Genomic DNA, 14,401 nt, shown 5'->3' with positions numbered 1-14,401 from the left:
GTGTCAAATATCAAATATTTCTTGTCTTAGTTTTCAGTTATGTCCTATTTACTGATTATCAGCAGTGTACCGAGTTTTATAATTGCTTGGTGATCAAAATCCTGCTGAGCTATTCCTACATTCTGTTTTATATTGCAAGAAGATCATTCTTTAGAAACTTATGACTCCCATGGTATAAAAGTGTTAGAATTAGTGTAGGTAAAAACAATGCAAAAGAATCCAAACTCTTACAAGTTCATAATAATAGAAAAGTCTGCAAAACTCCTAATGCACACTGCATAGTGATATGTGAATCGAGCAAAATGAATGGACAGTCATAATTTAAAAGTACATATTTGATCCTTAAATAAATATCGTACCACATATACAAGTTTATAAGACAAGTCAAACTACAAACAACAAAGATCATGATCTGCCTTAACATAATGTGCCTGCAGATGTAAGTCCATATTGATTCTTCTACTGATTACTCAGAACTGCACACTCAGATCTGCTGGTGGATTATGCAATGGCAGATCTGGGTCATTATAGTTTGCAGTTGAACTCATATGCAAGTATATACAGTGATTATAGTTTTCCACCGATATTTAATGGTTAAGTTGGTAATTTTAATGTAAGATTTGAAAATGGGCCAATGTGATAGTCACTATTCCATTTAATATATTCAGCTGGTTAAATGTTTGCAAGAATGGCCTTGCCAGTCATGGTAGAAAAGTGAGGGCAGAACCATGTCCACATCTGATAGTAAGTAGGTTGTGGAAAAATTATTACAGGTATCACAAGTCTTTGAGCTAGTGTGATCTCTCAATCATTGGGATGATATTTTCTATATTTGGCCTGGGTCTGTTACTTCAAGGAGGCAAGTTTTAGTGTTTATATACACTAAGGAAGATGATACCTTTACTATATAAATTGTCAAAATCATTCTACATTAAAAACCAACAAAGAAAAAATAGAAAATTCTACAAGTAAAACAAATTTTGACCAGCATTTTCAATGATCAAACAAATCCTTTAAATATAAAAGTTGGGCAAATGGAATGAATAGTTTCAAAAAGGGGTAGGGGCATTTATAATAAGAGGGGAGCTTAATGTTAAATATGATATGAATAGGTATGCCAACTTAAGAATAGCATCTCTAATGTATAATGACACAAAAAAACTTGATATAAGTATTTTATTAAAATCTTTATACAGGATAATACATTGTAATTTTAACATTACTTAAACTTTATACAATACAATGCAATGTAATTTTTAGCATTACTACAACCTGTATATATTGCATTTTTGTGGGGAAGACACTTGTTTTATACTGATGTATCAATAACAAAAAATACATTTACTGAAGAAAAAAAAACCAGATCATACTTCCAGTGTGAAGTGGGGATCAGAATATAATTTGCATTTGAAAAATGTCAAGAACTTTAACTACCTTTAGCCACTGATACATTATTTTCAACTTTAAAATTGTTTTAGATAAAGAAGTTACAGACTAGACAAAAAAAAATTAAAATCTCTCTCTCTCTCTGTCTGGCATCTTATAAGATCTTACCAACAACCAGCTCTCATTATGGATGTCATATGACAGATTTGGACATTTTTAGTACTTCTTTAAACATGTTTACTGACAGGGCAAAACTGAATTCTAGTGAATGCTTACATTACCTTACAAAGGGAATCATGTGCCAGGTACAGACTCAGGAAATAGGAGACTACTATGGGGAAATAATCACAGACTATCATTATTACATGTACATGTCACTGATGCCTCAATACAAATTATATATATATATATCTTTTGTTACCATTACCTTTTATGGTATGTACATTTTACAGAATTGTAACTTCTTTTCTTGTTCTACTTCATGTTCACATTGATTTGGAAGGGATCATCCTCCTAAACTTTTGTAGCATTCATTTTTATATTTTTCAAACATTAGTTTTGCACTATAAAAAAACAAATTATGCCCATGATTCATGTGCCTGTTTTTTGGTTGTTAACATTAACATAACTTTAACAACTTAAATCATAATGCTAGGTTATGTGCTGCCAGTGTAGCAGTTTACAGCGATGTCTACTACTGGGATATTATGCCACAGACATGCAGCATCATGTCCCACCTAGTCACATTATCCTGACACCAGGCCAACCAGTCCTAACACTAACCTCTTAATGCTGAGTGCCAAGTGAGCAACTGCTAGTACCATTTTTATAAGTCTTTAGTATGACTCAGCCAGGGTTCAAACTCTTCATGACCTCCCACAACCAAAGCAGTTGCTCTAACCATTTAGGCTACCGGAGCAGTCCCCTTGTGCCATAAAATGCTACTACATACATACAAATGTACATACATACATACATACATATATACATACATACATACATTACATACATACATACATATATACATACACAGATACATACATACATACACACATACATACATATATACATACATACATACATACATACATACAAGAATTAAATTATATATAAACTATGTATTGCAGTTACATTAATTTTATTCTATTAATAGCACAGACGTAATGTTATATTTGGATAAATATGGATAGTCACTAATGCAAATATTTATGTAATTTCAAGATTGACAGTGCATCATTAAATGATTATCACTTCCAAGACATTAGATATAAGAATCCATAAGGAAATGTACTTACATGTAATGGAGAAAAAAAATCATTCAGATAAATATTTTAAATAATATAAAGGTGGATGATGAGAATTAGTTGTGTTTGGTGAGGACCTCTGCTCCAAATAGGTATTTTTTTGAGAATTATTTGTGTTTGCTGAGGACCTCTGCTCCAATTAGATTGTTTTTTGAGACATGAAGTTATTCCTGATGGATCAATCTAATCTATGTGTATTATTGTTCCACATGGTATTTTATTTAGGTAAAGTAAACTAACTGAGCATTCAAAATATGAAAATATGCTGAATGTTGACCTTAGGAAATGAAATAATATTTGTATTATTTATTAGAACTGACAAGATGCCAGTAATTCTTAGCTGCTAGGAAGGAGAAAATTACTGTACCTCTTTTTAAATGTCTGATGTCTAATTTCTATTAGATACAATTATATGTTTGTTTTGGTGACCAAAGAGAAGCATAAGATTTATGGACATAATTCCAATTAAATTTTCTCACTCTGTTCAGACAAATGTCATAGTGACCCAGTAATAATATATCAAAGGAAGACATTTACAAATATGCACCAAGAGGAAGCTGGTGTGCTGAAGATGCAAGCTAACACAAACCTAGACTGTATATTGGTAACATGTATACTTTACACATCTGCAGTCAGAGATTCAGTTCCAAATTACAATTTTGCCATATTTAGTGGCCACTGAGATGAGCGATTTCTGCCAGTTGTTTATCTCCTTGATCCTGAGGGTCAAACAATGATGCCTCTTTTTATACACCTGTCAAAGAGCCATGACAACATCCTGTTTTACTAGAAATTCTCATATACTGGGGAAAATCATAAATGATGCTATGTTTTAATGAGTACCTAAACATACTCACTTCTAAGTTCAACTGCAAACTGGATAGACCTATATCTTCCATTGTATAATGAAATGTCAGATCTGGGTCTATGAAATGTGTTACTTAAAGTCAGTAGAACAACTTAGATCCTGATCTTCCAGTGCATGATGTGACAGCAGATCAGGGTTTTGTTCTTGGTTGGAGTCAACTTATAAGTACGTATATATGGTACACTGTATGCATAAACACAACACACTAGAGTTTATTTTATGCATTACCCCATGACCATGAGCTAAAAATCAATAGTCTACTAGATTTAGGTCCAGTACTGTGAGTAGTAATTTCACCAACAAGAAAATGATTAAAAATAAAGGGTTTAATTATCATGCTAGTTTTATTAGAGACAATATGTTATTGTGAGGTCCCTTACAGTGAGAAGCAACTGCATTTACACCAGGATCCTGGTGATTACGGGTGACTGTTGTCAGAATTTTGTTGTATTGACAATATAAAATAAGCTACAGCTATCAGTGATGGATGCATTTTAAACAGACCCCACTCATAATAATTTGCTAAGCAGGGCTTTAACTGAGGAACTTCTGTTGAGAAACAAAGTCAACAAAATTGGCATGCTGTGGCCATAACAACTCAGTACTCTTAATGATGACGTAGAAAGTTAGAAATCCCAATCAAACATATCTCATCAGCATAAACCTTCATGTCAAATTTGGCTGATAAAAAAACATTCTCATCAATATGAAACCATGAACCAAAATTACCTTAAAGTGAATAAACCTCAGTGAAGTTGGCACGTGAAAACCATAGCCAGAAGGGCAGGCATTCAGGGGGGGCATAACCTCTGTAATTGATGCTGTGGAATGTGGAACAATGAACTCGTTCAAGGTCTTGGCAATAAATTGGTGCATGCCAAATTTGGCTGAAAAGCAACACATCTGGGTAAAGTTTTGCTGTGGAATGATAATCAGGAGCCATAACTCTTCTAAATGACACAAAGAACTGGAGATTAAACATTTTCAAGGTCGCATGAATACAAAATTGCACTGTAAGACTGGTTAATATTCATCAATTTCCAGTAAAGTTATCTTGTGAAATGCAAGTTGCTGAAGGACACGACTTAGGGCTTCACCAACCTCAACAGGCAAGGTCTCAATTAAGCCATATTAACTTTCAATTCTAATCCAAAAAGGTATGCACTGCCAAACATATTTAAATCTACCTCTGCTGTTTTATATAAAATAAGGGAAATAAAATGATCATAATTATGTTAACCGTTATTGCCTGTCATTTTCAATACTGAGACATTGTCACTGCTGAGGAAGAAATTTACACAAACAACCATGAAATATATTGCCCCAATTTGTATGTCATTCCATATCTCAGAAGCACGCACACCCCCCCACTGCATCTACTCATTCATTCATCAATGTATCCATTTATGCATGCATATTTCAACCAATGAAATAATGTTCATGTACAAAAATAGTATCATACATAAATATATACAATAACATGTAACTTCTGAATCATGCTAAATCAAGAGGCCTGTGTGGATCTGATATAGCTCACATGACTTACATAACAGTTGACCATTTAACTAAGCAGACTCGAGTAACATTGTAAAAACACAACCTATATTAACTATCTTCCAAACTTTAAATCATGTACATTTTACCTATATTGCTATAGTCTGGTAACAATTATTTCTAAAGATTATGGTATTACCAAAATAATGAAGTTATTCAGGATCTTTTTAACTTAAGTGTACAAACAAAGCTTTAATTTGGTGTCAACTGAGTTACATGGCTCTCAATAGACTGAAATTTATAATTCATAGCTGTGTTTTTTTATGGTCATTGGTTTCCTTCTCCTGATAAATAAATTTAGGGTGTTTGAAGAGAAGAACATATTGCTGGTATTTTTTTATATCTGTATTTAAAATAATTCGTGAGCAATGACACTAAATATGTGAAATATCATTTTTAAAAACGCACAATACATGTGATAACATATAAATGGCAAATGTTTAAGGCACTTTAAAATGGTATTACTAACAACTGTCAAGTTATATTCCCAACTGTATCAAGGATGCTTCCAAATATTTAAGAACTTCAATTGTTATGTTTTTATAAGTAATTCTCTACAAATAAAATGTATAAACTTGGACATGGTATTTACAATAAGTATGTTTTTACTGAGGCAAAATTAATATAATAAAAACATGACCACCTGCAAACATGCATCTATAACGTTGTAAAGAGATTCTCATCATTAATTACAACATTAGACATTGCTTATATTAACCATCAATTATAAATTGTCTTACATCAATGCATTTAATCAAAAACAGTTTTTTCCCACTCACTACATATCATTATAATACTGTATCAAGATTGTAGTGATTCATCAGTTTTACAAAAAAAGTTTTATAACCAATTATTTTCCATGCTTGAAGTGTTACTTGTTACATTTATATTTTAAATTTTCTCTTAAGATTTAAATTACACATTATTCAGTTTGAAGGTGTATTATTTTGCTAATTTTAATAAATGGTTTTGTTGTGTTCTATTATTGTTTTTCTAAATCTTGTTTGCATTTTTGGAAAATGGAAACTAAACTTATTCTACAGCATATGAACTGGGAAGTATTTCTAACTCTACTGAACTTCACTTATATGTGCAGATATTGCTTATAACAAATATCACTGGATATATAGATGATAAAAGCCTATTTACAAAACTCAATAAATTCAGATCACAACATCCATTAAAGTGATGACAAGCTCAGATCATAGTCACTAAAGTGATGACAAGCTCAGATCATAGTCACTAAAGTGATGACAAGCTCAGATCATAGTCACTAAAGTAATGACAAGCTCAGATCAGTCACTAAAGTGATGACAAGCTCAGATCATAGTCACTAAAGTTTTGACAAGCTCAGATCATAGTCACTAAAGTTTTGACAAGCTCAGATCATAGTCACTAAAGTGATGACAAGCTCAGATCATAGTCACTAAAGTGAAAACAAGCTCAGATCATAGTCACTAAAGTGATGACAAACTCAGATCATAGTCACTAAAGTGATGACAAGCTCAGATCAGTCACTAAAGTGATGACAAGCTCAAATCATAGTCACTAAAGTTATGACAAGCTCAGATCATAGTCACTAAAGTGATGACAAGCTCAGATCATAGTCACTAAAGTGATGACAAGCTCAACATAACAGATGCAATATCACCTCATCAAATCCATAATCAAACCCATGTAAGATCATAATGATTTAAGTATATTTAACAACAGTATTCAAAATCAGATCAAAAATAGTCGCTAGAATGGTAGCAAGTTCAGCCAATCAGATACAAGATCACTTCATAAATATCCATAAATCTTGCACATCATCAAACTCTCCTCCAATATTGATGACACAAGTCCACTTTCCAAGTTTGATTAAAATCAGATAGAAAATTTTGTCTTGGTCAGCCAAACAGATTAAATATTGCCCCATTAGTATCAATGTATCTTGCTCCTTACTGAACCCATTCAAGATCTTGCTAAAATAAGCATATATTCCAAACTTAATCAAAATCAGATCATAAATATGGTCTCCTGAGTGGTTATAAGGTTATTCAAACCGATGCAAGATCACCTCATTAATATGCATGTATTTTGCTCATTATCATACTTGTCCAAGATTTTGATGACATAAGCTGATCTCTGAAATCTGATCAAAATTGATTTTGAGATATGGACTCCAGAGTGGTAACAATTGTTGACATTCAAATGACAGATGATGCACAGCAAAGTGCAGGGCAATGTGAACTAAAAATGTAAGCATAAATCAGATACTACCAGATCTGCCAGCAAGTGTGTACTAACCAAATATCCCACCAATCCAAACCACTACAGTAATTGTCCGACAAAGCCCATTCTTAAAAGCAATATAAACTTGTCTTATGATACAAATCCAGTTTAGTGGATATAGCTGTCAAACATGTAATGGATAGACAGATGGACACTAAACTTTGAACAAAAAAGGAGAATAACATCCAAGACACATTGTCCAGCCATGATTCAAAAGCACACCAAGTTCACGAAAGTACCTCAGATTGTTATGGAGATCTTAGGCCTAAAATAATGTTAAACCAATTAGAGCTAACTTTAAAAGCACTAATATGACATAGACAAATCCCTTATGGAACACAAACTCTCATCATGGTACAAATCCATACCACTTTTCATGAAATAGTTTGGGTGATATTACACAGAGAATAGTGTGACAGATGAATGGACTGACACAATTGTAATACCAAATATACTCACTTATAAAACAAGTCTAACTGCAAACAGCACATAATCCAATCTGCTATTCCATACACAGCTGGCAGATCTGGGTCTGTTTGGTTCGTTAGGAATAATCAGTAGGACAAACAACATTCAGTCTGATCTGCAGTCCCATTATGCTATGGCAGTTCAGGATCTTTGCTGTTGGGAGTTTGACTCTACTTGTTAGTGAGTATATATGGTAATACAAATTGGGAACAACTCTTGTAATTTTGATCAAACAGATTCCAGTTTTCACAGGACACAATTTCCAGTCATGTCACTAAATCATTCCAAGTTTCTTAAAGATATCTCATGGGGCACAGGAGATATTAAGCAAACAAAAGAGTGACACCCATGCTAACTTCATTATACACTACTCCATCCTCAAAAATAAAAACCTTTTATGGTGGATATAAAAACAGACTTTGATAGTGCAGGAGATTCTTGTTCATGTTTCTATCAAGTCTCTGCAAAATAAGGCACTTGTGAAAACTGACACTATTCAAGTTCCAGTCTAGGATGAATAAGGGCCTGATGGTTATATCAATTAACCAGTTTAGAATAGGCCCTGCTTCCTAAATTCAGACAATTAGTTTATCATCATCATCATCATCATCATTATCGTTTAGATTCAGGTAATGATCTTGCTGTAAATGACCCAAAATATCCTCTTCTTCTGGCTCAGCCAGGCTTTGTCTGGAATAAAGGAACTTACATAGTTAGTAAAATGGAACATATCTAAAACGGTTCCTGAATACTATAGAATCAAATAAACAATTTCGTTGGATGATACAACAGCCAAAAGACTTTATCAATTGTGCATTTTAAATTATGGATTTGTTACTAAACACTGTACACATTCACTTATAAATCAAGTTCAGCTGCAAACAGCACAGACCCAGATCTTTTGGTGCATAATGTGCTGGTAGATGTGGGTCTATAAGGTATGTTGGGAGTAATCATTACAAATAATAAACATAGACTTTGACCTGCTGGTGCATTATGTGACAGCAGATCATGGTTTATGTTGTCTGCAGTTGAATTCATAACAGAGTATATATGGTATTTCAGCTACTACTACTAGTTGGACTCACAACAGAGTATATACAGTATTTCAGCTACTACTACTACTAGTTGAACTCATAACAGAGTATATACGGTATTTCAGCTACTACTACTAGTTGAACTCACAACAGAGTATATACGGTATTTCAGTTATTACTACTCATCATTTATTCTCCATCCCTTTCCCTGCCAGATGACACAGATTTCACTGAAGTTTTAAAAATGTCCTAATAAGCCCACTTCATCACAAAGGGAAGATTAAGGATCATTTGGTTGATTCTGTTTAGTAGACATTGGAAGGTATAACCAGCAAATTAAAGATCTGCAAATTCAAGTGGTAACAATAAGGTTTCATTCAGTTGCTGTCTTAAAAAGAAAACAAAACTACTTCAAACCTTGAAAATATCTGGCAAGAATTCAGTGGCATATTTTCAAGACATCTTATTTTCAAGAGTTGCATTTTTATTCTTTCAACAGTGAGTTGTCTCCCTTCCCTGTTCAAGATGGCCATGTTTTTACACTGTAAGCAATATTTTGGCAGTAAATGGAGGTCAGACTGAGATCACACTGTGGGTTATCTATCTAAATATTGTTATGGTTAATTTGATATTCACCTAATTATACATAAAGCATGATTGATTTATTATTTTAGTCACTTGCATGTACATTCAGTTGGTACAATGGAAGTTAGCCTGAAAATAATCTTCTTTTACAAAGCCCAAAATCTTAAGATTCCAAGAGGAGATGTATAACGAATTGAACTTGAAAGATATGAAATATTTTCAAGATATAAAGTGACAATGCCAAAAGTGGGTGAATAAAACAGCCAACCATTTCAACATTGAAGAGATTAACATTTGACTATTATCTTTCATTAGATATAGTAGCTGGGAACATTTTTAACTTTTACAAAATAAAATAGATGTAATTTTAGATCTGTTTTGTTGCTCTCTATGTGCACAAAATGTGTAACCATACAGAGCACCATATTTTCAATATTTTAATGTAGATAAAAGTGTAGCCATAATAAATTATGTTGGTCATAAAATATTGTGTAAACTGTTGTAAAATCCAGGGCAAACAACTGAGCACCAATACCTGCTCAGTTAAATGTATTAATGCCCATGAGCCAAACAATACCATTTTTTAAAATAAATTCATTATCCAAATTGAAAAATTATTTTGCCCAGCTAATACTTTAAATGCAAATTATCAACATTAATCTCGCAGTAAATGTCATTGCAACTATCATATGCTGCTTTATTACCAATCAAATTAAAGCCACTTTTATGTCCATATGATGGGATGGCCATACTGTCCACAAATCATCATTAGATCCATCAAATGGCAGATGATAATCAATATTTTAATAAACAGTAAGCTATATACCCAATGTGTATCCCTTAGTTAGTGAAATTTGATATTTCATGTTTGAACAATTTGACAGAGGTCTGGAAAATTATTGGCTGCTGTTGGACCTTTGTTCTGGTTATTGTTTCAAGCATGCCCTTCACCCACACCCTCTTATTTCACCTCAGTTAACTCCATACATATAAATATAAAAGACACATTATGGCTTTCATGTAAGTTAAACATATTCACGTCTTTCATATAAGTTAAACATATCCACATGTCTTTCATGAGAGTTAAACATATCCACACATTATGGCTTTTGTGGAAGCAAAACATATCCACACATCATGGCTTCTGTGGAAGTTAAACATATCTACAAATTATGGCTTTTTTGGAAGTTAAACATATCTACACATTATGACTTTTGTGGAAGTTAAATATATCCACACATTATGGCTTTCATGTAAGTTAAACATATCCACACATTATGGCTTTTGTGGAAATTAAATATATCCACACATTATGGCTTTCATGTATGTTAACATATCCACACATTATGGCTTTTGTGGAAGTTAAATATATCCACACATTATGGCTTTCATGTAAGTTAAACATACCCATACATTATGGCTTTTGTGGAATTGAAACATATCCACACATTATGTCTTTCATGAAAGTTAAACATATCCACACATTATGGCTTTCATGTAAGTTAAAGATATTCACATGTCTTTCATATAAGTTAAACATATCCACATGTCTTTCATGTAAGTTAAACATATCCACACATTATGTCTTTCATGAAAGTTAAACATATCCACACATTATGTCATTTGTGGAAGTAAAACATATCCACACATTATGTCTTTTGTGGAAGTAAAACATATCCACACATTATGTCATTTGTGGAAGTAAAACATATCCACACATTATGTCTTTTGTGGAAGTAAAACATATCCACACATTATGTCTTTCATGTATGTTAAACTTATTCATACATTATGGCTTTCATGTAAGTTAAACATATTCACATGTCTTTCATATAAATTAAACATATCCACATGTCTTTCATGTAAGTTAAACATATCCACACATTATGTCTTTCATGTAAGTTAAACATATCCACACGTCTTTCATGTAAGTTAAACATATCCACACATTATGTCTTTCATGTAAGTTAAACATATCCACACATTATGTCTTTCATGTAAGTGAAACATATCCACACATTATGTCTTTCATGTAAGTTAAACTTATCCACACATTATGGCTTTTGTGGAAGTTAAACATATCCACACATTAGGGCTTTTGTGGAAGTTAAACATATCCACACATTATGTCTTTCATGTCAGTGAAACATAACCACGCATTATGTCTTTCATTTAAGTGAAACATATCCACACATTATGTCTTTCATGTAAGTTAAACTTATCGATACATTATGTCTTTCACGTAAGTTAAACATATCCACACATTATGGCTTTCATGTAAGTTAAACTTATCCATATATTATGGAATTTGTAGAAGTTAAACATATCTACACATTATGTCTTTCATGTAAGTTAAACATATCCTCACATTATGACTTTTGTGGAAGTTAAAAATATCCACACATTATGGCTTTTGTGGAAGTTAAACATATTCACACATTATGGCTTTTGTGGAAGTTAAACATATCCACATATTATGGCTTTTGTGGAAGTTAAACATTTCCACACATTATGTCTTTCATGTAAGTTAAACATACCCATACATTATTGCTTTCATGTAAGTTAAACATATTCACATAACTTTCATATAAATTAAACATATCCGCATGTCTTTCATGTAAGTTAAACATATCCACACCTTATGTCTTTCATGTAAGTTAAACTTATCCATACATTATGGCTTTAGTGGAAGTTAAACTTATCCACACATTATGTCTTTCGTGCAAGTTAAACATATCCATACATTATGGCTTTTGTGGAAGTTAAACATATCCATACATTATTGCTGTTGTGGAAGTTAAACATATCCACACATTATGGCTTTCATGTAATTTAACATATCAACAAATTACGAATTTTGAGGAAGTTAAACATATCCACACATTATGGCTTTTGTAGAAGTCAAACATATCCACACATTATGTCTTTCATGTAAGTTAAACATATCCACACATTATGGCTTTTATGGAAGTTAAGCATATCCACAAATTACGACTTTTGAGGAAGTTAAACATATCTACACATTATGTCTTTCGTGTAAGTTAAACATATCCACACATTATGGCATTTGTGGAAGTTAAAAATATCCACATATTATGGCTTTTGTGGAAGTTAAACATATTTACAAATTATGGCTTTTGTGGAAGTTAAACATATCCACACATTATGGCTTTTTTGGAAGTTAAATATATCCACACATTATGGCTTTTGTGGAAGTTAAACATATCCACACATTATGGCATTTGTGGAAGTTAAACATATCCACACATTATGGCTTTAGTGGAACTCATTATATGGCTATACATGTACATTTAAAATCAGTTCTTGTTTACTTCCTTAAAATGTAGCAAAAAATACAGACATTAGCTTCAAATCACCGAGATACATAGACCACATGTCACTGTAGTGCTAAGACTATGGTTATACTGTACAGAAGTTGAATTCTAAATGGAACAGAAGAACCATTATGTTTATGGGGTGGAGAGGTAGACTGTTATAATCAAACATGCTACTTCTTGTTTTGCTGTGCATTGGTGTGAAATCATAATATTACTTATCAGATATTTCTGAGTCAAATTTTGACATACTTCATTTCTGCTTTCCCATCTTTTTAAGAATGACTAAAGTTCTAGTATATTGTTCATTACCCATATAATCAAATGGTTATGCCCAAACTTGCATGAGACTGAGCCAGTTTCACACCTTTGACCTTGTTCATCTCAAATACATTATGAGACCAACATGTGTATGTAAATTTCAATTGAAATATTTCAAACCTAAATGAAAATTTCTTATTAGAAATGTCCAATGTCCAATTAGTTAAATAATAAAATAAAATAGAGACAAACAGTCATACATATAATTACATTGTTATAAAGGATATACAATTTCTCATAATGCATTGTTATTAAGGCTATTAGGATACACAGTATCTAAGATATGAATCCAGTAAGTTTCTTTTATGAGTCTATTCATGTCTTCATGCACAATATCTATTGGCATGAAAGAAAAATCGAGTAGAGAGTGATTATTGGTGTTAAAGTGTGTTCAAATATTAGACTGAAACTGAGGATCTCTAAAAAAATTTATATAAAAGTGATGATTATTCATTCTATTAGAAACTTACTGAAGTGTTCGTCCAACATATTGCTTGCTACATTTTCTTTGCAGATTATCAGATAAATCACATCAGTTGATATGCAGTTAGCATTATAACATAGAGAAAATAACTTTTTTATATTAGTGCTACTGAAAGAAGTACTTTCTCTTATGTTTACACATTGAAAGCACTTGTGTCTATTACATTTAGATGACAAAAATGGTCTTTTTTATTTTCTGCCTGTTTAGTTCTAATCAGAAAATCTTACAAATTGTTGGGTCTTCTATAAGTGAGAATTGGTTCATTGTTGTAAAGTGATTTTATGCTGGTTTTATTTGATAAACTTAGAAGACCAATATTCATTAATTGTAAGGCCTATATTAGGTAATGAAGGATTATATTGTACGTGTATTGTGAAAGGAATTATATTTTTCTCTACTGTACATTTTGCTGTGTTTCAAGCCTCATGTTGAGTAAGATTACAGGGTTTGTTCAGCGGAGAATCAATTATATGTGTAGGAAAAATTCTGTTTTGGAAATATGTTTTTAATTTATTCAACAAATTTTTTAACTGACAATCATCTTGAACAATGTGTCAGTATCTTTTGGCCTGGCTACATGGTATACCGTTTATACATGACATGGGATGACATGAAGAATATTCCACATATTGGTGGATATTAGTTTTATTGACATGAATATTTGTAGAGATAGTGTTAACAGTATTTTGTATTACATTTACATCTAAAAATGAAACACACATACTAGATGCAGTATAAGTAAATTTAATCATCAGGTGAAAATGATTTAAGTGATCAATGAATTT

At 32.1% G+C, this 14,401-nt stretch overlaps 1 protein-coding gene across 1 annotated transcript in view; it reads right to left on the bottom strand.

Moving 5' to 3' along the window:
* Positions 1–1,162: 1,162 nt before the first annotated feature.
* LOC149801276 (two pore channel protein 2-like) overlaps positions 1,163–14,401 on the bottom strand; it is a 115,316-nt gene continuing 102,077 nt past the window's right edge. The window contains exon 27 of the mRNA XM_089955335.1: positions 1,163–8,544. Within this exon, the coding sequence (XP_089811461.1) occupies positions 8,430–8,544 (115 nt within the window). The 3' untranslated portion in view covers positions 1,163–8,429. The remainder of the gene's footprint in view (positions 8,545–14,401) is intronic.

Source organism: Sinohyriopsis cumingii, chromosome 4 (assembly GCF_028554795.1).
Source record: "Sinohyriopsis cumingii isolate HCF-2022 chromosome 4, ASM2855479v2, whole genome shotgun sequence".
In the NCBI taxonomy this organism is placed as follows: Eukaryota; Metazoa; Mollusca; class Bivalvia; order Unionida; family Unionidae; genus Sinohyriopsis; species Sinohyriopsis cumingii.
Note: the sequence above shows the minus strand (reverse complement) of the source record. Positions and strands in the feature narration are given on the sequence as shown.